This window comes from Ptychodera flava, chromosome 7 (genome assembly GCF_041260155.1).
Source record: "Ptychodera flava strain L36383 chromosome 7, AS_Pfla_20210202, whole genome shotgun sequence".
Lineage (NCBI taxonomy): Eukaryota > Metazoa > Hemichordata > Enteropneusta > Ptychoderidae > Ptychodera > Ptychodera flava.
In genome coordinates this window covers 3,045,294-3,073,019 of record NC_091934.1, presented here as the reverse complement: position 1 = coordinate 3,073,019, position 27,726 = coordinate 3,045,294, and the positions used below count along the sequence as shown (strand labels likewise).

Here is a 27,726-nt window from a genome sequence, read left to right as displayed (position 1 = left end):
TGGTCGGTCACCAAGGCCAATGATAATCATAAAACCAAGGGAACCATGGAATCCATCACTAAGGGGGATAGTCCCATCACCAGTCGGTCACCAAGGCCAATAATAATCATAAAACCAAGGAACCATGGAATCCATCACTAAGGGGGATAGTCCTATCACCCGTCGGTCACCAAGGCAAATGATAATCATAAAACCAAGGAAACCATGGAATCCATCACTAAGGGGGATAGTCCATCACCCAGTTGGTCACCAAGGCCAATAATAATCATAAAACCAAGGGAACCATGGAATCCATCACTAAGGGGGATAGTCCCATCACCCAGTCGGTCACCAAGGCAAATAATAATCATAAAACCAAGGGAACCATGGAATCCATCACTAAGGGGGATAGTCCCATCACCCAGTCGGTCACCAAGGCAATGATAATCATAAAACCAAGGGAACCATGGAATCCATCACTAAGGGGATAGTCCATCACCTGGTCGGTCACCAAGGCCAATGATAATCATAAACCAGGGAACCATGGAATCCATCACTAAGGGGGATAGTCCTATCACCTGGTCGGTCACCAAGGCCATAGGATAATCATAAACCAAGGGAACCATGGAATCCATCACTAGGGGATAGTCCATCACCTGGTCGGTCACCAAGGCCAATCATAATCATAAAACCAAGGGAACCATGGAATCCATCACTAAGGGGGATAGTCCTATCATCCAGTCGGGTCACCAAGGCCTATGATAATCATAAAACCAAGGGAACCACAGAATACATCACTATAGGGGATAGTCCTATCACCTCAGTCGGTCACCAAGGCCAATGATAATCATAAAACCAAGGGAAACCATGGAATCCATCACTAAGGGGGATAGTCCTATCACCCAGTTGGTCACCAAGGCCAATGATAATCATAAAACCAAGGGAACCATCACTAAGGGGGATAGTCCTATCACCCAGTCAGTCACCAAGGCCAATAATAATCATAAAACCAAGGGAACCATGGAATCCATCACTAAGGGGGATAGTCCCATCACCCAGTCAGTCACCAAGGCAAATAATAATCATAAAACCAAGGGAACCATGGAATCCATCACTAAGGGGGATAGTCCCATCACCCAGTCAGTCACCAAGGCCAATAATAATCATAAAACCAAGGGAACCATGGAATCCATCACTAAGGGGGATAGTCCCATCACCCAGTCGGTCACCAAGGCAAATAATAATCATAAAACCAAGGGAACCATGGAATCCATCACTAAGGGGGATAGTCCCATCACCCAGTCGGTCACCAAGGCCAATGATAATCATAAAACCAAGGGAACCATGGAATCCATCACTAAGGGGGATAGTCCCATCACCCAGTCGGTCACCAAGGCCAATGATAATCATAAAACCAAGGGAACCATGGAATCCATCACTAAGGGGGATAGTCCTATCACCCAGTCGGTCACCAAGGCCTATGATAATCATAAAACCAAGGGAACCACTGGAATCCATCACTAAGGGGATAGTCCTATCACCCAGTCGGTCACCAAGGCCAATGATAATCATAAAACAAGGGAACCATGGAATCCATCACTAAGGGGGATAGTCCTATCACCCAGTCGGTCACCAAGGCAATGATAATCATAAAACCAAGGGAACCACGGATGCCATCACTAAGGGGGATAGTCCCATCACCCAGTCGGTCACCAAGGCCAATAATAATCATAAAACCAAGGGAACCATGGAATCCATCACTAAGGGGGATAGTCCCATCACCCAGTCGGTCACCAAGGCAAATAATAATCATAAAACCAAGGGAACCATGGAATCCATCACTAAGGGGATAGTCCCATCACCTGGTTGGTCACCAAGGCAAATAATAATCATAAAACCAAGGAACCATGGAATCCATCACTAAGGGGGATAGTCCTATCACCCAGTTGGTCACCAAGGCCAATGATAATCATAAAAACCAGGGAACCATGGAATCCATCACTAAGGGGGATAGTCCCATCACCGTCGTCACCAAGGCCAATAATAATCATAAAACCAAGGGAACCATGAAATCCATCACTAAGGGGGATAGTCCTATCACCAGTCGGTCACCAAGGCAAATAATAATCATAAAACCAAGGGAACCATGGAATCCATCACTAAGGGGGATAGTCCCATCACCCAGTCGGTCACCAAGGCCAATAATAATCATAAAACCAAGGGAACCATGGAATCCATCACTAAGGGGGATAGTCCCATCACCCAGTCGGTCACCAAGGCCAATAATAATCATAAAACCAAGGGAACCATGGAATCCATCACTAAGGGGGATAGTCCCATCACCCAGTCGGTCACCAAGGCCAATAATAATCATAAAACCAAGAAACCATGGAATCCATCACTAAGGGGGATAGTCCTATCACCCAGTTGGTCACCAAGGCCAATGATAATCATAAAACCAAGGGAACCATGGAATCCATCACTAAGGGGGATAGTCCCATCACCCAGTTGGTCACCAAGGCAAATAATAATCATAAAACCAAGGGAACCATGGAATCCATCACTAAGGGGGATAGTCCTATCACCCAGTCGGTCACCAAGGCCAATGATAATCATAAACCAAGGGAACCATGGGATCCATCACTAAGGGGGATAGTCCAATCACCTGGTCGGTCACCAAGGCCAATGATAATCATAAAACCAAGGGAACCATTGAATCCATCACTAAGGGGAATAGTCCTATCATCTGGTCGGTCACCAAGGCCTATGATAATCATAAAACCAAGGGAACCACAGAATACATCACTATAGGGGGATAGTCCCATCACCTGGTCGGTCACCAAGGCCAATGATAATCATAAAACCAAGGGAACCATGGAATCCATCACTAAGGGGATAGTCCTATCATCCGGTCGGTCACCAAGGCCAATGATAATCATAAAACCAAGGGAACCATGGAATCATCACTAAGGGGGATAGTCCTATCATCCGGTCGGTCACCAAGGCCTATGATAATCATAAAACCAAGGGAACCACAGAATACATCACTATAGGGGAAGTCCCATCACCTGGTCGGTCACCAAGGCCAATGATAATCATAAAACCAGGGAACCATGGAATCCATCACTAAGGGGGATAGTCCTATCACCCAGTTGGTCACCAAGGCAAATAATAATCATAAAACCAAGGGAACCATGGAATCCATCACTAAGGGGGATAGTCCTATCATCCAGTTGGTCACAAAGGCAAATAATAATCATAAAACCAAGGGTACCATGGAATCCATCACTAAGGGGGATAGTCCTATCATCCGGTCGGTCACCAAGGCCACGATAATCATAAAACAAAGGGAACCACAGAATACATCACTATAGGGGATAGTCCATCACCTGGTCGGTCACCAAGGCCAATGATAATCATAAAAGCAAGGGAACACAGAATACATCACTATAGGGGATAGTCCCATCACCTGGTCGGTCACAAAGGCCAATGATAATCATAAAACAAGGGAACCATGGAATCCATCACAAGGGGGATAGTCCTATCACCCAGTTGGTCACCAAGGCCAATGATAATCATAAAACCAAGGGAACCAATCACTAAGAGGGATAGTCCCATCGCCCAGTTGGTCACCAAGGCCAATGATAATCATAAAACCAAAGGAACCATGGAATCCATCACTAAGGGAGATAGTCCTATCATCCGGTCGGTCACCAAGGCAGATAATAATCATAAAACCAAGGGAACTATTGAATCCATCACTAAGGGGGTAGTCCTATCACCCAGTCGGTCACCAAGGCCTATAATAATCATAAAACCAAGGGAACCATGGAATCCATCACTAAGGGGGATGGTCACATCACCCAGTCGGTCACCAAGGCCAATAATAATCATAAAATCCAAGGGAACCATGGAATACATCACTAAGGGGGATAGTCTATCACCCAGTCGGTCACCAAGGCCAATAACAATCATAAAACCAAGGGAACCATGGAATCCATCACTAAGGGGGATAGTCCCATCACCACGTCGGTCACCAAGGCAAATAATAATCATAAAACAAGAAAACCATGGAATCCATCACTAAAGGGGATAGTCCTATCACCAGTTGGTCACCAAGGCCAATGATAATCATAAAACCAAGGGAACCATGGAATCCATCACTAAGGGGATAGTCCCATCACCCAGTTGGTCACCAAGGCAAATAATAATCATAAAACCAAGGAACCATGGAATCCATCACTAAGGGGGATAGTCCCATCACCCAGTCGGTCATCAAGGTCAATGATAATCATAAAACCAAGGGAACCATGGAATCCATCACTAAGGGGGATAGTCCAATCACCTGGTCGGTCACCAAGGCCAATGATAATCATAAAACCAAGGGAACCATGGAATCCATCACTAAGGGGGAATGGTCCTATCATCCGGTCGGTCACCAAGGCCTATGATAATCATAAAACCAAGGGAACCACAGAATACATCACTATAGGGGATAGTCCCATCACCTGGTCGGTCACCAAGGCCAATGATAATCATAAAACCAAGGGAAACCATGGAATCCATCACTAAGGGGGATAGTCCTATCATCCAGTCGGTCACCAAGGCCTATGATAATCATAAAACCAAGGGAACCACAGAATACATCACTATAGGGGATAGTCCTATCACCTGGTCGGTCACCAAGGCCAATGATAATCATAAAGCAAGGGAACCATGGAATCCATCACTAAGGGGATAGTCCTATCACCAGTCGGTCACCAAGGCCAATGATAATCATAAAACCAAGGGAACCATGAAACCCATCACTAAGGGGACAGTCCTATCACCAAGTCAGTCACCAAGGCAAATAATAATCATAAAACCAAGGAACCATGGAATCCATCACTAAGGGGGACAGTCCCATCACCCAGTCGGTCACCAAGGCCAATAATAATCATAAAATCAAGAGAACCATGGAATCCATCACTAAGGGGGATAGTCCTATCACCCAGTCGGTCACCAAGGTCAATGATAATCATAAAACCAAGGGAACCATGGATCCATCACTAAGGGGGATAGTCCAATCACCTGGTCGGGCACCAAGGCCTATGATAATCATAAAACCAAGGGAACCATGGAATCCATCACTAAGGGGGATAGTCCCATCACCCAGTTGGTCACCAAGGCAAATAATAATCATAAAACCAAGGGAACCATGGAATCCATCACTAAGGGGGATAGTCCTATCACCCAGTCGTCACCAAGGTCAATGATAATCATAAAACCAAGGGAACCATGGAATCCATCACTAAGGGGGATAGTCCAATCACCTGGTCGGTCACCAAGGCCAATGATAATCATAAAACCAAGGGAACCATTGAATCCATCACTAAGGGGGATAGTCCCATCACCCGGTCGGTCACCAAGGCCTATGATAATCATAAAACCAAGGGAACCACAGAATACATCACTATAGGGGATAGTCCATCACCTGGTCGGTCACCAAGGCAAATGATAATCATAAAACCAAGGGAACCATGGAATCCATCACTAGGGGGATAGTCCTATCATCCGGTCGGTCACCAAGGCCAATGATAATCATAAAACCAAGGGAACCATGGAATCCATCACTAAGGGGGATAGTCCTACCATCCGGTCGGTCACCAAGGCCTATGATAATCATAAACCAAGGGAACCACAGAATACATCACTATAGGGATAGTCCCATCACCTGGTCGGTCACCAAGGCCAATGATAATCATAAAGCAAGGGAACCATGGAATCCATCACAAGGGGATAGTCCCATCACCCAGTTGGTCACAAAGGCCAATGATAATCATAAAACCAAGGGAACCAATCACTAAGAGGGATAGTCCCATCGCCCAGTTGGTCACCAAGGCCAATGATAATCATAAAACCAAGAGAACCATGGAATCCATCACTAAGGGAGATAGTCCTATCATCCGGTCGGTCACCAAGGCAGATAATAATAATAAAACCAAGGGAACCATTGAATCCATCACTAAGGGGGATAGTCCTATCACCCAGTCAGTCACAAAGGCCTATAATAATCATAAAACCAAGGGAACCATGGAATCCATCACTAAGGGGGATGGTCCACTCACCCAGTCGGTCACCAAGGCCAATAATAATCATAAAATCAAGGGAACCATGGAATCCATCACTAAGGGGGATAGTCTAATCACCCAGTCGGTCACCAAGGCCAATAATAATCATAAAACCAAGGGAACCATGGAATCCATCACTAAGGGGGATCGTCCCATCACCCACTCGGTCACCAAGGCAAATAATAATCATAAAACCAAGAAAACCATGGAATCCATCACTAAGGGGATAGTCCTATCACCCAGTTGGTCACCAAGGCCAATGATAATCATAAAACCAAGGGAACCATGGAATCCATCACTAAGGGGATAGTCCCATCACCGAGTTGGTCACCAAGGCAAATAAAATCATAAAACCAAGGGAACCATGGAATCCATCACTAGGGGGATAGTCCCATCACCAGTCGGTCATCAAGGTCAATGATAATCATAAAACCAAGGGAACCATGGAATCCATCACTAAGGGGGATAGTCCAGTCACCTGGTCGGTCACCAAGGCCAATGATAATCATAAAACCAAGGGAACCATGGAATCCATCACTAAGGGGGATAGTCCCATCACCTGGTCGGTCACCAAGGCAAATAATAATCATAAAACCAAGGAAACCATGGAATCCATACTAAGGGGGATAGTCCTATCACCCAGTTGGTCACCAAAGCCAATGATAATCATAAAACCAAGGGAACCATGGAATCCATCACTAAGGGGGATAGTCCCATCACCCAGTTGGTCACCAAGGCAAATAATAATCATAAAACCAAGGGAACCATGGAATCCATCACTAAGGGGGATAGTCCTTTCACCCAGTCGGTCACCAAGGTCAATGTAGGTATACCAGACGGCCATACAATGGCTACTGAACGCGTGCGTGACTACGGAGATCGACCATGTTTAGAAATAAAAAATGTTGGGTTTTTTCAAGAAAATGAGGCTAAAAAGGGGCTTATCCGAGTAAAAAGATACCTTAGTGTCACTTACTTGTCTTTATTTCGAAATTTTACGTAACAAAATGAAGAAATGGCCATCGTAAAATTGCCACAGCGTGAGCTCTGAGCACTGACCTCGAAAGACGCAATTTGACCTCCAGCTGTTTTATGACCTTACCCATAAATCATCAGGTGTCGCTGCTGAGTCTGCGCAGCTAGACAAATGAAATGTTCCGGGTATTTTTCGCTATGAAATTGCCTTTCGAATGGTACCATTTTCGTCTGCAAATTCTGACTAAATCTTGTGAAAATCGTCATTTGAAAACTTTTTGAGCACATTTTGGACATTTCTAAAGATTTTAACCAGAGGAAAATTACATTGATATATTCACTGATACCTCGTCTATTCATTAAATTTGAAATAAATGTAGATGAATCTGAGACTCAATAGCGATACATGATTTTTTTGGTGAGAGTGCCGCTGAACCGCTACAACCGCACGAACTTTGAGTCTTGTTCACGACATCTGTAACTATGGACGCTACCTGACACTTGGCACTTGATCTTTCCGGCTAGGCTTTACTGGGGAAATATCGGTGAGATTTTGTCAAGATTCTCATAGAATGGTCAGTTTGTTGATATTTTTCTCAATAAATATTATATTATTCTTGTAAGGAAAATATTTCTAGTATAACTTATTGAGGTCACTATAACAATAATTGTGAACGGCTGTGATTTTTTTGCTCTGAGCTGGAGACTGTAACTTAATTAGCATCATGATCATGTTGGATGAGAAGTAATCCCGTTATTTTGATATGATTTGGTTTTGAAGCAACAAATTCAGGTAAACGTCAAACTTTTTAGTAAAGTACATGTCCATTACTCCCCACTAAATTTTTCTTGAGTTTATTGCTGATTGTCTGGGTTTAATCTGCTAAACAGCAGCTGCCATGGGCCAGGTGCCCATGCAGGGAAACCTATGCCCAATTTTTCAATTTAAAAAAAAATTAAGTTCTGTCTTTCTGGTTGACACCGGCCTTAGTTTTGCTTGCTCATCTGATGTCAACTCTTTGTTCAATTTTTCATATTTACACAGATATGCAGACAAAAATGGACAGTGAAATTGATCTAAATGTTGCCACACTTGTGTACTTGGTTTGTAAAGTTGTTCATAAACTTGCCTCAGAAGTTGCACTGACTTGTGAAAATGGAAGAGCTTTTATGGACCCATAATGAACACACACCAGCAGGGAGTACACTTTGCAGTGCACTTCACATACACAGAATCATATTACATTCCTGGACACTGCTGCTCTGAGTTACATTGTATCACAGCTGTGTCAAAGTCTTGTTGTCATATGACTTTTGTTGCCTTTGCATTGTATGAAGTTCTTTGGCAAAAAATCATGATGTACAGGAAAAAAGGTACATACGTCAGAAGCAGTACATGAGTTGTTGAAATGTACAGTGAGAGGTCAGGAAATATCATGTGTCTGTTGTTTGCTGCAACTCAACTAACATACTGACCTTTAGTAAATTTACAAGCAACTTTACAAACCAATTACACAAGTGTGATAACATTTAGATCAATTTCACTCTCCATTCTAGAGGCCGAGGCTTAACTTCAGAAGTTTAGCTCTGTCAAATTTTTGTCCTAGATCTCACCAGAATTCAGGAAACATCATGGCAAACTTTAATATAAATAAAGAAAATATAGCAATAATATGGTTTTATTTCATTTTCATTGCAGATGGGAAAAAAATCACAAACGGAATTTTTCTTCTTCTGTCGATGGACTCGATGGTAGCAGGAAGTCTTGTAACTTGTAACTTGTCAGTAACTTGTCTTGTAATCTTGAAGTGCACTGTTGCCATGGAAACCAGTCGTTTTGAATAAATTTACAAGCCACTTTAATTAATGTGTACAGTTTCCTTAGAAACATTGACCGCCAAAATTTCATGGTGATATGACATTGAGAACCAAAACTATGTTGGTTTTGCATATTTAATTAGGGGCGGATCTGATTTTTTCAAGATTATAAACCAAAAATAGCAATATTTTAATGTTTATGACCCAATTTTTTCTACATCAAAGCAAATATATCAAATCATTATACTATAAATACATTAGAAAGTTGTTATATTTTCTAAATGTACCTAAATACTTCATTATGTATTGATTTTTAGTATTAATCCACCTTTGAAACTTGCAATTTGTCTGAAAATAACTACTTTGAGCCTACTTCGGTCAGAATTTTGGTAAAAATTGCCATTTTTAACCCAATTTTTCCAAAACAGAGGCCAAGCTATAGTGTCAAAAACACTTTTTCTCTGTAAACATATTCCTTTTTCCTCAAAGGACTATATAATTTGTTTTGGAAGTACAAATTATTGAAAAAATATCATTCCAAATTTTGGAATTTATTCAATATTTCATATTTTTTCACCTATGACGGATGATGTAGGCTTTTTGAGCAACCTTTAGAGGCTCGTAACTTCTGAACCGATAAAGCAATTTTCATCAGGTTTTCAATTTTATCCATCCCTTGCATAGTTCTTGCTGTTAACAAAGAATATTTATTGCAATTCTGATTTTAAATTTTGGTGTGGTATACCTAGTCAATGATAATCATAAAACCAAGGGAACCATGGAATCCATCACTAAGGGGGATAGTCCAATCACCTGGTCTGTCACCAAGGAAAATGATAATCATAAAACCAAGGGAACCATGGAATCCATCACTAAGGGGGATAGTCCTATCATCCGGTCGGTCACCAAGGCCTATGATAATCATAAAACCAAGGGAACCACAGAATACATCACTATAGGGGATAGTCCCATCACCTGGTCGGTGACCAAGGCCAATGATAATCATAAAACCAAGGGAACCATGGAATCCATCACTAAGGGGGATAGTCCTATCACCCAGTCGGTCACCAAGGCAAATGATAATCATAAAACCAAGGGAACCATGGAATCCATCACTAAGGGGGATAGTCCCATCACCCAGTCGGTCACCAAGGCCAATAATAATCATAAAACCAAGGGAACCATGGAATCCATCACTAAGGGGGATATTCCTATCATCCGGTCGGTCACCAAGGCCAATGATAATCATAAAACCAAGGGAACCATGGAATCAATCACTAAGGGGGATGGTCCTATCATCCGGTTGGTCACCAAGGCCTATGATAATCATAAAACCAAGGGAACCACAGAATACATCACTATAGGGGATAGTCCCATCACCTGGTCGGTCACCAAGGCCAATGATAATCATAAAAGCAAGGGAACCATGGAATCCATCACGAAGGGGATAGTCCTATCACCCAGTTGGTCACAAAGGCCAATGATAATCATAAAACCTAGGGAACCATCACTAAGGGGGATAATCCCATCGCCCAGTTGGTCAACAAGGCCAATGATAATCATAAAAGCAAGGGAACCATGGAATCCATCACTAAGGGGATAGTCCTATCATCCGGTCGGTCACCAAGGCAAATAATAATCATAAAACCAAGGGAACCATGGAATCCATCACTAAGGGGGATAGTCCTATCACCCAGTCAGTCACCAAGGCCAATAATAATCATAAAACCAAGGGAACCATGGAATCCATCACTAAGGGGGATAGTCCCATCACCCAGTCGGTCACCAAGGCCCAATAATAATCATAAAACCAAGGAACCATGGAATCCATCACTAAGGGGGATAGTCCCATCACCCAGTTGGTCACCAAGGCAAATAATAATCATAAAACCAAGGGAACCATGGAATCCATCACTAAGGGGGATAGTCCTATCACCCAGTCGGTCACCAAGGCTAACGATAATCATAAAACCAAGGGAACCATGAATTCTATCACTAAGGGGGATAGTCCCATCACCCAGTCGGTCACCAAGGCAAATAATAAACATAAAACCAAGGGAACCATGGAATCCATCACTAAGGGGGATAGTCCCATCACCCAGTTGGTCACCAAGGCCAATAATAATCAAAAAACCAGGGAACCATGGAATCCATCACTAAGGGGGATAGTTGTATCACCCAGTCGGTCACCAAGGCTAACGATAATTATAAAACCAAGGGAACCATGAATTCTATCACTAAGGGGGATAGTCCCATCACCCAGTCGGTCACCAAGGCAAATAATAATCATAAAACCAAGGGAACCATGGAATCCATCACTAAGGGGGATAGTCCCATCACCCAGTTGGTCACCAAGGCCAATAATAATCATAAAACCAAGGGAACCATGGAATCCATCACTAAGGGGGATAGTCCCATCACCCAGTCGGTCACCAAGGCAAATAATAATCATAAAACCAAGGGAACCATGGAATCCATCACTAAGGGGGATAGTCCCATCACCTGGTCGGTCACCAAGGCAAATAATAATCATAAAACCAAGAAAACCATGGAATCCATCACTAAGGGGGATAGTCCTATCACCCAGTTGGTCACCAAGGCCAATGATAATCATAAAACCAAGGGAACCATGGAATCCATCACTAAGGGGGATAGTCCTATCACCCAGTCGGTCACCAAGGTCAATGATAATCATAAAACCAAGGGAACCATGGAATCCATCACTAAGTGGGATAGTCCAACCACCTGGTCGGTCACCAAGGCCAATGATAATCATAAAACAAGGGAACCATGGAATCCATCACTATATAGTCTAGTCGGAAGGTAGGGTTCCCATGCACCCCATGGATGTATTTTTTTAACCTACATTTTTGTAATCCTTAGGGTCTATATTTAATGAATTTTGATGTTCCCAAAATCAAATCGTGTCCCATAGGGTTCATTTGGCGCCATCTTTGCCGCCATCTTGGCCGCCATCTTGGATTTCAACGATGGGGTAGGGGTCACGTATCTACCGCTCGACGGAAACAGAAACAATAAAATACTATAAACGTTACATTTTTAGAAAGCCAAGATCATGGCCTTTTCATTGATATATAACTTAATAGGGATTAATTAATATTCGAACGTCGATTAGACTTTATATCGGCCATTGGCCGTAAATCGTAAAATTTGCTAAATTTCACACCCAATAATTAAGTTCCCGTTCCTCCAAACAATTTTTCATAAGGTATTTATATATTTTTTGGAAGAACTCAGTGCAATAAACAAGAAAAACAAGATTAAAAGTATGTGTCTTGAGATTTAGTGGGTGCCTGAGCTTGTTTTCTTATTACGCGGCATGCCACATATCCGTGTGCAATATAAGGGGTAGGGGTAATGTTTCCCTTTCTGTTTCGAATCATGAATGATGAAACCATAAAAATGTTACATTTTTTGAAAGTGCTGCATCAGACCTTTCTAAAAATATATAGATTTATGGTGAAAAGTTGCATATTTAAAAGTTACAAAGCTTAAACCTTTCGGTTTGTGTCTATTTCAAGTGATCTTTTAAGAACGTAATTACAACATATGGGGTAGGGGTAATGTTTCCCTTTCTGCCTCGAATCATAAATTACGGAACCATATAAATGTTACACTGTTTGACAGCTCTGAAATGGGCCTTTCCAAAAATGTATAGTTTTATTGGGAAAAGTCCATATTTTAAACTTACAAAGCTTATGCCTTTCAGCTTGTGTCAATTTTAAGTGATTTTTTAAGAACGAAATTACAACATATGGGGTAGGGGTAATGTTTCCCTTTCTGCCTCGAACCATGAATTATGAAACCATATAAATGTTATACTGTTTGAAAGCTCTGAAATGGGCCTTTGCAAAAATGTATAGTTTTATTGGGAAAAGTCCATATTTTAAACTTACAAAGCTTATGCCTTTCAGCTTGTGTCAATTTTAAGTGATTTTTTAAGAACGAAATTACAATATATGGGGTAGGGGTAATGTTTCCCTTTCTGCCTCGAACCATGAATTATGAAACCATATAAATGTTATACTGTTTGAAAGCTCTGAAATGGGCCTTTGCAAAATGTATAGTTTTATTGGGAAAAGTCCATATTTGAAAGTTACAAAGCTTATGCCTTTCAGTTTGTGTCAATTTTAAGTCATTTTTAAGAACGAAATTACAACATATGGGGTAGGGGTAATGTTTCCCTTTCTGCCTCGAACCATGAATTATGAAACCATATAAATGTTATACTGTTTGAAAGCTCTGAAATGGGCCTTTCCAAACATGTATAGTCTTATTGGGAAAAGTCCATATTTTAAAGTTACAAAGCTTATGCCTTTCAGTTTGTGTCAATTTTAAGTGAGTTTTTAAACAAAATTATAATATAAGGGGTAGGGGTAATGTTTCCCGTTCTGCCTTGAACCATGAATTATGAAACCATACAAATGTTATACTGTTTGAAAGCTCTGAAATAAGTTACAAAGCTTAAGCCTTTCAGTTTGTGTCAATTTTAAGTGATTTTTTGAACAATGTGCACTAAACAGTTAGCCCGTTGGCCAGGTATCGAAATCATCCCCTCTAAGGCATTTTACCCACTATGATTTTCTGTTAGATAGTATTCTCAGCTGTCATAATCTGCTTATTTTCCATTTAACTGACGGTGTGTGATAGTGTAACGACTTGTTTGTGAAGGGCTGTCACGCCCTCAGTAGTAAAATAGAATGGGTTAGGGGTAACATATTTACCGCTAGTCGGAAACAAAAACAAAAAAGTACCATAATGTAACGTTTATAGTATTTTATTGTTTCTGTTTCCGTCGAGCGGTAGATACGTGACCCCTACCCATCGTTGAAATCCAAGGATGGCGGCCAAGATGGCGGCAAAGATGGCGCAAAATGAACCCCATGGGACACTATTTGACTTTGGGAACATCAAAATTCATTAAATATAGACCCTAAGGATTACAAAAATGTAGGTTAAAAAAATACATCCATGGGGTGCATGGGAACCCTACCTTCCGACCCGACTAATAAGGGATAGTCCTATCACCCAGTTGGTCACCAAGGCCAATGATAATCATAAAACCAAGGGAACCATGGAATCCATCACTAAGGGGGATAGTCCAATCACCTGGTCGGTCACCAAGGCAAATAATAATCACAAAACCAAGAAAACCATGGAATCCATCACTAAGGGGGATAGTCCTATCACCCAGTTGGTCACCAAGGCCAATGATAATCATAAAACCAAGGGAACCATGGAATCCATCACTAAGGGGGTAGTCCCATCACCCAGTTGGTCACCAAGGCAAATAATAATCATAAAACCAAGGGAACCATGGAATCCATCACTAAAGGGGATAGTCCTATCACCCAGTCGATCACCAAGATCAATAATAATCATAAAACCAAGGGAACAATGAATCCATTACTAAGGGAGATAGTCCAATAACCTGGTCGGTCACCAAGGCCAATGATAATCATAAAACCAAGGGAACCATGGAATCCATCACTCAGGGGGATAGTCCTATCATCCACTCGGTCACCAAGGCCTATGATAATCATAAAACCAAGGGAACCACAGAATACATCACTATAGGGGATAGTCCCATCACCTGGTCGGTCACCAAGGCCAATGATAATCATAAAACCAAGGGAACCATTGAATCCATCACAAAGGGGGATAGTCCTATCACCAAGTCGGTCACCAAGGCAAATAATAATCATAAAACCAAGGGAACCATGGAATCCATCACTAAGGGGGATAGTCCTATCATCCGGTCGGTCACCAAGCCAATGATAATCATAAAACCAAGGGAACCATGGAATCCATCACTAAGGGGGATAGTCCTATCATCCGGTCGGTCACCAAGGCCTATGATAATCATAAAACCAAGGGAACCACAGAATACATCACTAAAGGGGATAGTCCCATCACCTGGTCGGTCATCAAGGCCAATTATAATCATAAAAGCAAGGGAACCACAGAATACATCACTATAGGGGATAGTCCCATCACCTGGTCGGTCACCAAGGCCAATGATAATCATAAAACCAAGGGAACCATGGAATCCATCACTAAGGGGGATAGTCCTATCATCCGGTCGGTAACCAAGGCCTATGATAATCATAAAACCAAGGGAACCACAGAATACATCACTATAGGGGATAGTCCTCAAACCCGGTCGGTCACCAAGGCCAATGATAATCATAAAAGCAAGGGAACCATGGAATCCATCACGAAGGGGGATAGTCCTATCACCCAGTTGGTCATAAAGGCCAATGATAATCATAAAACCAAGGGAACCATCACTAAGGGGGATAGTCCCATCACCCAGTTGGTCACCAAGGCCAATGATAATCATAAAAGCAAGGGAACCATGGAATCCATCACGAAGGGGGATAGTCCTATCACCCAGTTGGTCACAAAGGCCAATGATAATCATAAAACCAAGGGAACCATCACTAAGGGGGATAGTCCCATCACCCAGTCGGTCACCAAGGCCAATGATAATCATAAAACCAAGGAAACCATGGAATCCATCACTAAGGGGGACAGTCCTATCACCCGGTCGGTCACCAAGGCCAAAGATAATCATAAAACCAAGGGAACCATGAATTCCATCACTAAGGGGGATAGTCCCATCACCCAGTCGGTCACCAAGGCAAATAATAATCATAAAACCAAGGAACACGGAATCCATCACTAAGGGGAATAATCCCATCACCCAGTCGGTCACCAAGGCAAATAATAATCATAAAACCAAGGGAACCATGGAATCCATCACTAAGGGGGATAGTCCCATCACCCAGTCGGTCACCAAGGCAAATAATAATCATAAAACCAAGGGAACCATGGAATCCATCACTAAGGGGGACAGTCCCATCACCCAGTTGGTCACCAAGGCCAACGATAATCATAAAACCAAGGGAACCATGGAATCCATCACTAAGGGGGATAGTCCTATCACCCAGTTGGTCACCAAGGCCAATGATAATCATAAAACCAAGGGAACCATGGAATCCATCACTAAGGGGGATAGTCCCATCACCCAGTTGGTCACCAAGGCAAATAATAATCATAAAACCAAGGGAACCATGGAATCCATCACTAAGGGGGATAGTCCTATCACCCAGTCGGTCACCAAGGTCAATGATAATCATAAAACCAAGGAACCATGGAATCCATCACTAAGGGGGATAGTCCAATCACCTGGTCGGTCACCAAGGCCAATGATAATCATAAAACCAAGGGAACCAATGAATCCATCACTAAGGGGGATAGTCCTATCACCCAGTCGGTCACCAAGGCAAATAATAATCATAAAACCAAGGGAACCATGGAATCCATCACTAAGGGGATAGTCCTATCATCCGGTCGGTCACCAAGGCCAATGATAATCATAAAACCAAGGGAACCATGGAATCCATCACTAAGGGGGATAGTCCTATCATCCGGTCGGTCACCAAGGCCTATGATAATCATAAAACCAAGGGAACCACAGAATACATCACTAAAGGGGATAGTCCCATCACCTGGTCGGTCATCAAGGCCAATTATAATCATAAAAGCAAGGGAACCACAGAATACATCACTATGGGGGGATAGTCCAATCACCTGGTCGGTCACCAAGGCCAATGATAATCATAAAACCAAGGGAACCATGGAATCCATCACTAAGGGGGATAGTCCTATCACCCGGTCGGTCACCAAGGCCAATCATAATCATAAAACCAAGGGAACCACAGAATACATCACTAAAGGGGATAGTCCTCAAACCCGGTCGGTCACCAAGGCCAATGATAATCATAAAAGCAAGGGAACCATGGAATCCATCACGAAGAGGGATAGTCCTATCACCCAGTTGGTCACAAAGGCCAATGATAATCATAAAACCAAGGGAACCATCACTAAGGGGGATAGTCCCATCACCCAGTTGGTCACCAAGGCCAATAATAATCATAAAACCAAGGGAACCATGGAATCCATCACGAAGGGGGATAGTCCTATCATCCAGTTGGTCACCAAGGCCAATAATAATCATAAAACCAAGGGAACCATCACTAAGGGGGATAGTCCCATCACCCAGTCAGTCACCAAGGCCAATAATAATCATAAAACCAAGGGAACCATGGAATCCATCACTAAGGGGGACAGTCCCATCACCCAGTTGGTCACCAAGGCCAACGATAATCATAAAACCAAGGGAACCATGAATTCCATCACTAAGGGGGATAGTCCCATCACCCAGTCGGTCACCAAGGCAAATAATAATCATAAAACCAAGGGAACCACGGAATCCATCACTAAGGGGAATAGTCCCATCACCCGGTCGGTCACCAAGGCAAATAATAATCATAAAACCAAGGGAACCATGGAATCCATCACTAAGGGGGATAGTCCCATCACCCAGTCGGTCACCAAGGCAAATAATAATCATAAAACCAAGGGAACCATGGAATCCATCACTAAGGGGGACAGTTCTATCACCGGTTGGTCACCAAGGCCAACGATAATCATAAAACCAAGGGAACCATGGAATCCATCACTAAGGGGGATAGTCCTATCACCCAGTTGGTCACCAAGGCCAATGATAATCATAAAACCAAGGGAACCATGGAATCCATCACTAAGGGGGATAGTCCTATCACCCAGTTGGTCACCAAGGCAAATAATAATCATAAAACCAAGGGAACCATGGAATCCATCACTAAGGGGGATAGTCCTATCACCCAGTCGGTCACCAAGGCCAATAATAATCATAAAACCAAGGGAACCATGGAATCCATCACTAAGGGGGATAGTCCAATCACCTGGTCGGTCACCAAGGCCAATGATAATCATAAAACCAAGGGAACCATTGAATCCATCACTAAGGGGGATAGTCCTATCATCCGGTCGGTCACCAAGGCCTATGATAATCATAAAACCAAGGGAACCACAGAATACATCACTATAGGGGATAGTCCCATCACCTGGTCGGTCACCAAGGCCAATGCAGTGTTCGAAATAATCGGTGGCAATGGTGGCATTTGCCACCAAAAACTGTCAATCTGCCACCAAAATTTTTTTCTGGTGGTATTTTTCTGCCACTAAATTTTGGGTCATCATGTCATCGATCCTACGGCTTGAATGAAGGAACACTGAAGGAACACGCGTTGTCTGACAGCGGAAAAACTCATTAGCAAAAAAAAAAAAAAACAAACTAATTGCGACATTTTGGCATGAATGAAAACATAGCGTGAATCCAAACTTGTGATTGGCTAATCTCCATATCGATGACAGCAGCTTTTGTTACACTTGACATGTTGTTGCCCTCTGTGATAGCCGCATATGCAGTCATAGGGCACAAGATAAAAGCATGTTGTGACATTTTGAAAACAAAGCCAAACTGCAGCCTGCATGAATTAAATAATAATAAATACTTGCAATTCATTAGCCAGTAAACAGGGCTCGAAAATTCCTATCGCCCGACGCCCGTGGCTAGTGAATTTTGCGTTCGGGCAAGTAAAATCAATTCAATATGCTTCCCGTCCGACGGGCAAGTGCACCAGCGGTTGAATTAACTAAGCCCTGGACAATTCAAGCTTGAAAACGTATTTCATTATGTCTGTACACGCCTACAGTCATTGAAAGTCCTTCAACTCTCCAAAGTTTTTCTGAAAACCTTGAAAATCCGCCCGACATCGCAAAATAATCGTTCTTGATGTTGTAAAACACAAAAAAACGTAAAAATAGAGTTTTGCGACATGTTCTCTCCGACGACACGGAGTGAACTCACTGTTTTGTATGTGTATGCCGTAAAGTGGTATGCTCTTGACAGTGGTTGCCATTCTCTTTGTGCAAGTGTATGAGTCGTATGACAGTCGATCGGCTTCACGCGATAGTGTAATTGCACCATGTGCTTGGTAAATGGATGTAAACTTATTCGAAGCCATGGATCTCGGCAATGCTTACTGTTCAACGTAAATCAACACCCAGTTGAAAAATTACAAGTTTACATCGTAGTCGAAACGGGCTCAGTCGACCAATTACAAGGAGGCCACACATTGCAGCTATGTAGTGCATGAGATGCAGACAGTTTCAACGTAATACGTGACCTTGGTTGTTAGGAATCGGCTCTCACTTACAGAAAAAAAATCTGCACTGAAGAGTAAAGAAAACGAAACTTGAATCTTATCTGCTCTCTTGACGAATACATTTAGGCCTATCAAAATAAAACTTTGAAAGACTGCTGTGCTCAGTGAGCAAACATGTAAACAGGTAAAAGGGTTGCAGATGTACATGTGCGCATGCATTGGCAGATAAACACTAGCAGAGCAGTTGTTTGTGATCTCAGCTTGATAATAAAGAGCAGCAGCCAGCCATGCACATTGTAAATCACACAATCTTATTACTCTTATGCAAAGATTTTAATTTGGATTAGGTTGTGGAAAAATTCCAAATTCAAAGATGTTTTCTAGATGGCCAAATCTACAGAAAAGACTAAAGTATTCTCACATTTCTTCTGCGACATTTCAGATTTGGTAATAGTCCTTCATTTTAACAAGATGTACATGTAGTTCATGTTTGAATATGTTTTTTCCCTCTTTGAATTCACTTCATATGGCCAAACTCTTGCTCTCTGTTACAAATTACTGGTACAGTTATTAGAAATTTAGGGCAAGTAATTTTTCCTCTCGGCCAAGTAAAAATGAAATTCACGTGTCCCACGGTTAGTAAGTTTGAAATTCTTTTTCGAGGCCTGCAGTATGGGTTGACTTTTTGTGACGTGTACTCACCATATTTTCAAGAGTTTATAAATTAGAATGAGTATGTGGCAATAATGACAAAATGTTGTATTATACCGATCACATGATGTGTTAAACTGCCACCAGATTTTCATAATTGCCACCTGATTTATATCCGGTGGCAAACTTTTGCCACAAGAAATAAAAAAGTATTTCTATCCCTGCAATGATAATCATAAAAGCAAGGGAACCATTGAATCCATCACGAAGGGGGATAGTCCTATCACCCAGTTGGTCACAAAGGTCAATGATAATCATAAAACCAAGGGAACCATCACTAAGGGGGATAGTCCCATCGCCCAGTTGGTCACCAAGGCCAATGATAATCATAAACCAAGGGAACCAAGGAATCCATCACTAAGGGGGATAGTCCTATCATCCGATCGGTCACCAAGGCAAATAATAATCATAAAACCAAGGGAACCATGGAATCCATCACTAAGGGGGACAGTCCTATCACCCAGTCAGTCACCAAGGCCAATAATAATCATAAAACCAAGGGAACCATGGAATCCATCACTAAGGGGGATAGTCCCATCACCCAGTCGGTCACCAAGGCAAATAATAATCATAAAAGCAAGGGAACCATGAAAAACCATCACTAAGGGGATAATCCTATCACCCGGTCGGTCACCAAGGCCAACAATAATTATAAAACCAAGGGAACCATGGAATCCATCGCTAAGGGGGATAGTCCCATCACCCAGTCGGTCACCAAGGCAAATAATAATCATAAAACCAAGGGAACCATGGAATCCATCACTAAGGGGGATAGTCCCATCACCCAGTCGGTCACCAAGGCAAATAATAATCATAAAACCAAGGGAACCATGGAATCCATCACTAAGGGGGGAGTCCATCACCCAGTCGGTCACCAAGGTAAATAATAATCATAAAACCAAGGGAACCATGGAATCCATCACTAAGGGGGACAGTCCCATCACCCAGTCGGTCACCAAGGCCAATAATAATCATAAAACCAAGGGAACCATGGAATCCATCACTAAGGGGGATAGTCCCATCACCCAGTCGGTCACCAAGGCCAATAATAATCATAAAACCAAGGGAACCATGGAATCCATCACTAAGGGGGATAGTCCCATCACCCAGTCGGTCACCAAGGCCTATGATAATCATAAAACCAAGGGAACCACAGAATACATCACTATAGGGGGATAGTCCCATCACCTGGTCGGTCACCAAGGCCAATGATAATCATAAAAGCAAGGGAACCACAGAATACATCACTAAGGGAGATGGTCCTATCATCCAGCCAGTCTCCAAAGGCCAATGATAATCATAACAAAACCAAGGGAACCATTAAACCCATTGCTTAATCCTGGAACAAAGAGATTCACTGACAAGGGGCATCACAATCCCATCAAATACCACCAAGTACCAAGTTTTGGGAATCAATCATTACGATCTGTTAGGAATAGTAGTCCCCACATACTCACACAAAGAACTTCAATGTCTAACAATGTTTTCTGTATTTGAGATGCTGTAACGCTTGATATCAATGAACATTTTGCATTATTGATCAGGGTACCAATGCATGGCTCCATTTATAAGGTAAAGATGTGTAAGAAAGTACTACAACAAACTTCAACATTGTTTTCAGTTTCTTGTTGCATGCAACACCTACATGTACTGTATACCGTACATGTACCAGTATGTAACAGTTTGTTGATCAACTTCATGTATAATGTTCTGAGATAAGCACTGATCAGCTTGTTAATGTTGAGGATAATTAATATTATAATTTTGTCCTGCATTAGCCGTCTTGAAAAAACTTATTTCGGTCCATGCAGATTTGAATTCAATCCCCAACAATAAAACAAGGCACATCACACACCAACACGTACGCAACATTGTCAAATCAAAAACTGTGTACTTAGAAATGCTAAGGGAATGTCACAAAGAAACCCAACTTGATACACGTTAAAGGATTTGAAAAGTTACACTAACTTAAACTTGAGGCATATTTCAAACATTTTTATTCTTCAAGAAAATACCAGAAAAGTTATAAGCATCATGTTTTTCAAATACGAAAGTCTTATGTGATATGTACACACATTCTTAGTTGTACTGAGCTGACTCCTGTAGCCATCACGAATGATTTGCTTTATATTTTACATTGTAGTTATTGTTCTTATTTCAATACATTTGGTGTTGAAATGCTTGGAGCAGTGACATATCTTTAAATACCAAGCAAGTAAAATAATATTATTGGTTTTATCATTTTGTTTGTTTTTATAGTGATGCTCAGTTAAGTCAAATGTGTTTGATAATTGATACAGTAACCATGAAAATGTTATTTATTACTTATCTCACATTGTCATAGGTAAATTCAGTATTCTTTAGACCGCACTATGGGTACCATCAATTGCTCATTTATGATTATCTAATACTTAATTCACAGGTTAAAAAACAGTGGAAACCACAAGTCCAAAGGTCTGCAGGCAGTGTGAAAGTAAGCCAGACCATGGTAAGTCATAAACAGACTTCCAGCTCACGAAAATATGACGACTCTTCAAAAGATGTAAAACAAAAAGAAAGATACTGCCATGAGGGTTTACTGGGAGTGGGTCCTAAGCTGAAGAAGCTAGTTAGTGGTAGGAGATTGGCCCGGGATTTCCAAAACATAGCTGAAGTTTATTTTGCTTGAACTCCCGTCACACTGTGACGAACCATCACTGTTAGACAATGTTTTCTGGACCAATGTTCCAAAAAATTTAGTTTGGCAAACCACTCGCCAAAAATGCCAAAAATGCTATTAAATATTTGAAACAGATCTGGACAGAAAACAGGGGAAACATTCATACTAAATTGGCTGAATTGAACAAGATATAAAATTGCTCTCATCAAATACCTAACAAAAATGATGACACAAATGCAGAAGTAAATATACCGGTACCGTATATAACTTGTCTAATGAAGATCCAAACAATGTTGCAAAAAACGAGAAACTAGATAGTCCAAAAAATAGACCAATGAGAAAAAAGCTTCCAAAAACCTCCCCAGTATATCTGTCTTATTGGATAATTGGAGTACTGCACAAGTAAAGGTATATTGCATTTGCCAAACCAAATACGATAAGTCACAGCAGTACATTCAATGCAAAAAATGTAAGGAATGGTATCATTACGATTGCATTAAAATAATAAAAACTTGAATAAAAGTGGAAAAGGCCTTGTTTTATTTGTGGATTCAAGGCATGTAACAAGATTAATGTTGTGGACATAGAAATGCAGTGAAACAATACAGACAAGATCAATGAGGGAGGCACTGTGTTTATTGAAACAACAAATGTAATAAGTGAAACATTAATTGGCATTGATAAAACATCAGTCCACTCTGAGGATAATGATTTGTGTACATGTACAGAGCAAAACATCAAGTGTAGAATTCTAGAAAATGACAAGTCATTGCTGATGACACAGTCCCCGCTCGATTATGGAGTTTGAATTACATTGAAATTGATACTCCAGCTGATTCAACCTTTGAGTTCCCTCAAGAAACTTGGCAATACCTTACAAAAAATAAAAAGGGAAGATTGTTTCCAAGAGGTGAATGGCAGAAAGTTATTGAAAGGGGATTTGAAAAAATCAAACAAATATTGTGTAATTGTGTTTGATTATCACAAAGTTTCAAATTCTTTAAATACATGAGGTCTCATGCAAGCAAGAGGTCACTTAAATCAAAGTATTGCTCCATAATAGTGAAAATACACATGCAGCAATTTTACACATGCATTGTTAAATATGAGAACATGACCCCACTATAAAATACATTGCCAGGCCGATAAGACGAGAACTTTGACATGAACTTGCAGAAAAATTTGCTTCTGGTCTGAAGCCATTCAAACAGTATATCATCAAAATGAAAAAGCTAGATGGCAAGACATTACTTTCTGGAAAATGACTCAACAGGTAAAACGCAACATGTCTTTCAAAACATATCCAGAGAATCAAGGGCAAATGCACAGTAATGAAATCGAAAGTCTCACACAAATTACAGAATCTATGAAAACTGCCAGTGACAAGAACTACAAAATCAGAGGTTTTATTTGACATTTTTGTTTCACCCTTGGTAGTGATTTGTTTTACTGAAACTGGTGTTTGTTTCTTGCATGACTTGTGTAACAAAACAATAGTCTTTTGGGATGCAACAGGTGGGTGCATAAAATCAACAATTGCATCTGGCAGAATATACTACTATGATCTAACAATTGCAAACCAAATTGGTCATGGTCATGATCTGCCGCTGTCGTTTATGATAAATGAGGCACACAGCTTGCCTTATGTGTCTTTTTTGGATGCAATGTGTACTGGTATGTCATGCAGAAAAACAAATATTTGGACTTCTCAACCAGTTCAAATAATAGTGATGAAAGCTGGGCATTCATTTTGGCAATATTAGAAGTTTTCAACCATGGAGACTTTCTTACTGCATGCATGGCATATAGTTAACAGTAATGGCAGTCAAAGAGACTTAATGAAAACGATACCTCATGCTTGTGCTGGTCATTTTATGAAAAAGTTAAACGCTCAGTAAAATCCTTTTTACCATCAAAGTCAGCGATAACAAGTATGATGTACTGTGTAAGTCTACTTTTAAATTCACAGTATTTGGAGAACTTAGCTGAAATTGTCCTAGAAATTATGATTGTGTTGCAAAGTAAATTTCAAACGACGTTACTAACAACTACTTGCAACAATCTGGAGAAAAAAATTACAAATGTGGATTCCCTAGGTCAAGCTACAATTAAAATTTGTGAAGGTATAAAATCAAATTTATCCATACCTCCTGAACAAGTCGAAGAACAATCAGGTTCCCAATTATATCCAAGGAAGATTTCTTAACAACACAAAACTCGAATTTCAAGACATACTTCAACAATACCAAAGAAAAGGCAAAGGAATCTGTCAATGCACAGCCATGTACTGAAAATGCTGGTAAAAACTCATGTTTTCTCAACAATTGGCAGAATTCATTTGTAAATACTACCTGCCAACATGCCCCCTTTGGTCTGCACTATAATCTAAGTGATTTGACTCGCCATGCAAAGTAAATATACAGCACATTAACACGGATCAATGTGAAGACATCAAATGCTCAAACCAAAGGTACAATTTCATTGATCAGGGAAATGCAAGAACCATTGGACACAGTGAAAGAAGAATGGGCATCCTAAAAATATCCAGTTAGGTGGTAAAATGTTGCGAGTAGATGAATTTATTGCAGAAATACATGATGATATCAAAGGTCAAGAAAATGCCTTCACAAGTGAGCTTCTCCGAAAACAAAAATGTGGCATTACAATGAAAACAATAATAGAAATGGGACAGCAAAATGAGAAAAAACGCAAGGACATTTTCATATCAGTCAAATCCACCAAAACGCTTTTAATATATTTCAAAGTGACACTGCTCCAAATACAACTAAAAACTCTGTGAAATCCTTTAACACCTAGGAAAGTCATCAGCAATACTAAGCAGTGTTCCAGAAACGGTGATCTAAAACGGTTCAATCAAGAACTTCAAGAAGAATGGCATGAGGTATCACATCAAATAAAAGTAAACCTCCAAGAGTTTGAATATGTAATGCAAGACAATGATATGAAATGTAAAGGATTTGTCGGATTGGAAATTTTTTCAAACAATTGTTGCTTTAATGCTGGCAACCGAAGTATTGTGCACTGCGCATCAGTACAAAAAGCACTCAGGAAGTCATCACGTGTAACTCCTTCAGAGCAATTATCTGAAGATCATGCAAACACACTAGAACCGGTACGCTGTCTGTTAAATAAAATGTTATCCGGACCTCAAAATCATAGCATACTGTTCAAAAAGGACGTTGCAAACACATTGAAGACATGCTGCAATATGGCACATTTTGATTATCATCAAAAACTTGGCGCACATGAGTTCTACCATTTATCAGGGTTGTTCACCGATTTTTTAAACAGATCGGAGTAAAGCCAGATATTGTTGTAGCATTTGAGAGAACTTGTGGCACTTAAAATGTTAAATACCATGAGGAAGCATTGAATTACCTCAAGCTACAGCTTCAAATTGTTGAATCTTTGAATTTTTATTTATTCCCTTGACAGTCAAACAGTTCTTGCATGGTGTGAAAGTAATCTGTGTAAAAAATAAAAGCTGGTCATTCACTTCAAGGACATTCATTAAATCTTCAGGAAGTGTTATTGTTTTCCTATTGACACGGCATTCCTGGAATAAATAGACATAACGAATTTCAAAAATAAAAAATTGTGTGACACTGCCAGACATCATTGATGTAGGTTATAGAAAAAAAGCACATACATGTACATGTACTGTCTACTTTCCTCAGTGTCACATGCTGGAGCAACATGGGCAGCCAGCAGTGGTCATTACGTGTTAACTCTACGGTATACTGAATAATAGTCCATCGAACAGCTGGTTCGCACAACTCAAATCAATACACAACCAATATAACTTACCAAACCCCATAGAGATGCTTCTTGAACCTATATCCAAATACACACTCAAGAAACTGGTAAAATCAAACATTAGTGCCCACTGGACAAACCAACTACGCAATGAAGCGAATTCGACATCGTCACTACGCTATCTAAACATTACAGCATGTAAGATATCTCAACCTCATCAAGTTTGGTCATCTGTAACATCATGTCCTAGAGATGTACAACGAGCCTGTATCAAAGCGAAACTACTAACTGGAACTTACATCCTTCAGGCTAATAGGGCAAAGTTCAATCAATATGAGGTCAATACTGTCTGTCAACTCTGCTTACAAGAACCAGAGGATAGAGAGCACTTTATAGCAATCTGCAACAAGCTAAACGCCATCAGAGAAAAACATTGGAGTAAATTGGAGCAATTTTTACAAGAGCATAACTTTAATGACATTATCTCGATCGCCAGAGACGACACAGCCTTCAAGACACAGCTAATAATATATTGGACTCATCCAAGATCATTCACAACCCACACCCAGAATTCATCAGGACATTCGAGCACAGAACCCGGATGTTACTGTTTGCCCTACACACAGAAAGAAACACTCTGATTGAAAGGCTCGAACAATAGTGCATCCATTTGAACTGTTCTCCTATTTTCTTTATTTGTGTGTAATTGTGTCTTGTCTGTTTTTGTGTATTCTTTTAACCTTGCTACAGACCTCAAGAGAGGGTGCTCCTATAGTGAAGGAGGAAATTCCATCACAACAACAACATAGCACCTTGCTGTAGACTAGTTCTGTGGGCAACAACTTTTCCCGGCGAATAGTGTGATGGAAAAGGTGGGCCCATCTTAACACACAACACAAAATCGCCAGGAGAGGTTTGTAGGCTACGGAAATGCAGCCATGCCAATGATTGCACCAATGAACCAGACAATCGTACACGCTTGCCCGTAGATTTTCCTATTAGAATTCAACGAATGTGTAAAAACGTACCCGAATAGCTCTTATGTGTTCGTCTAAGAACGTTGTGGTTTTCCTGAAGACATAGGCTGCAGATAGACCTCCATCACTTGAATTTTGGAACGATGAATTCCCAGGTGGTCTGCTAGTGTCAGCCATCACGATGCTGAAGTTATTTTCGTATTCGTTTTCGTATTCGTTTTCGTATTCGTATTCGTATTCGTATTGGAGTCACTGACAAAATTTTTTATTTTTAGTCCAAATTTCGTACGTATTATATAAAAGTTTTGTCTTTACAGAACTTAAAGTGCTTTTTATATGACAATATATCAATACTTCAATATTTGAGGATGTAAGTTGAAAAAGATCCAATCTTTTTAGGCCCTAGATTGAAAGATATCGTTGCTATAATTAGAGGAGAGATTTTAAAAACAAACGGCCAGTACACAGGCACTCCTTAGCTGGGTAGTCTGTTGAATAGATCGATTTTCGGTTCGATCTGTCGATCCCGTAGTCGATATGCGCGCCATTGTAACCAAAATACTCACTAGGTTACAGTTGCGGGCATACTGACCACGGGATCGATAGATCGAGCCGAAAATCGATCTATTTAGCAGACAACC

At 41.0% G+C, this 27,726-nt stretch overlaps 1 protein-coding gene across 2 annotated transcripts in view; it reads right to left on the bottom strand.

Annotated features, from left to right (window-relative positions):
• LOC139136574 (protein C3orf33 homolog) overlaps positions 1–27,292 on the bottom strand; it is a 53,165-nt gene extending 25,873 nt beyond the window's left edge. Inside the window, exon 1 of one of the 2 annotated variants that reach the window (XM_070704317.1) lies at positions 27,137–27,292. In XM_070704317.1, the coding sequence (XP_070560418.1) occupies positions 27,137–27,262 (126 nt within the window). In that variant the 5' untranslated portion in view covers positions 27,263–27,292. The remainder of the gene's footprint in view (positions 1–27,136) is intronic. The other variant, XM_070704316.1, reaches the window with a different exon arrangement.
• Between the last annotated feature and the right edge of the window lie 434 nt (positions 27,293–27,726).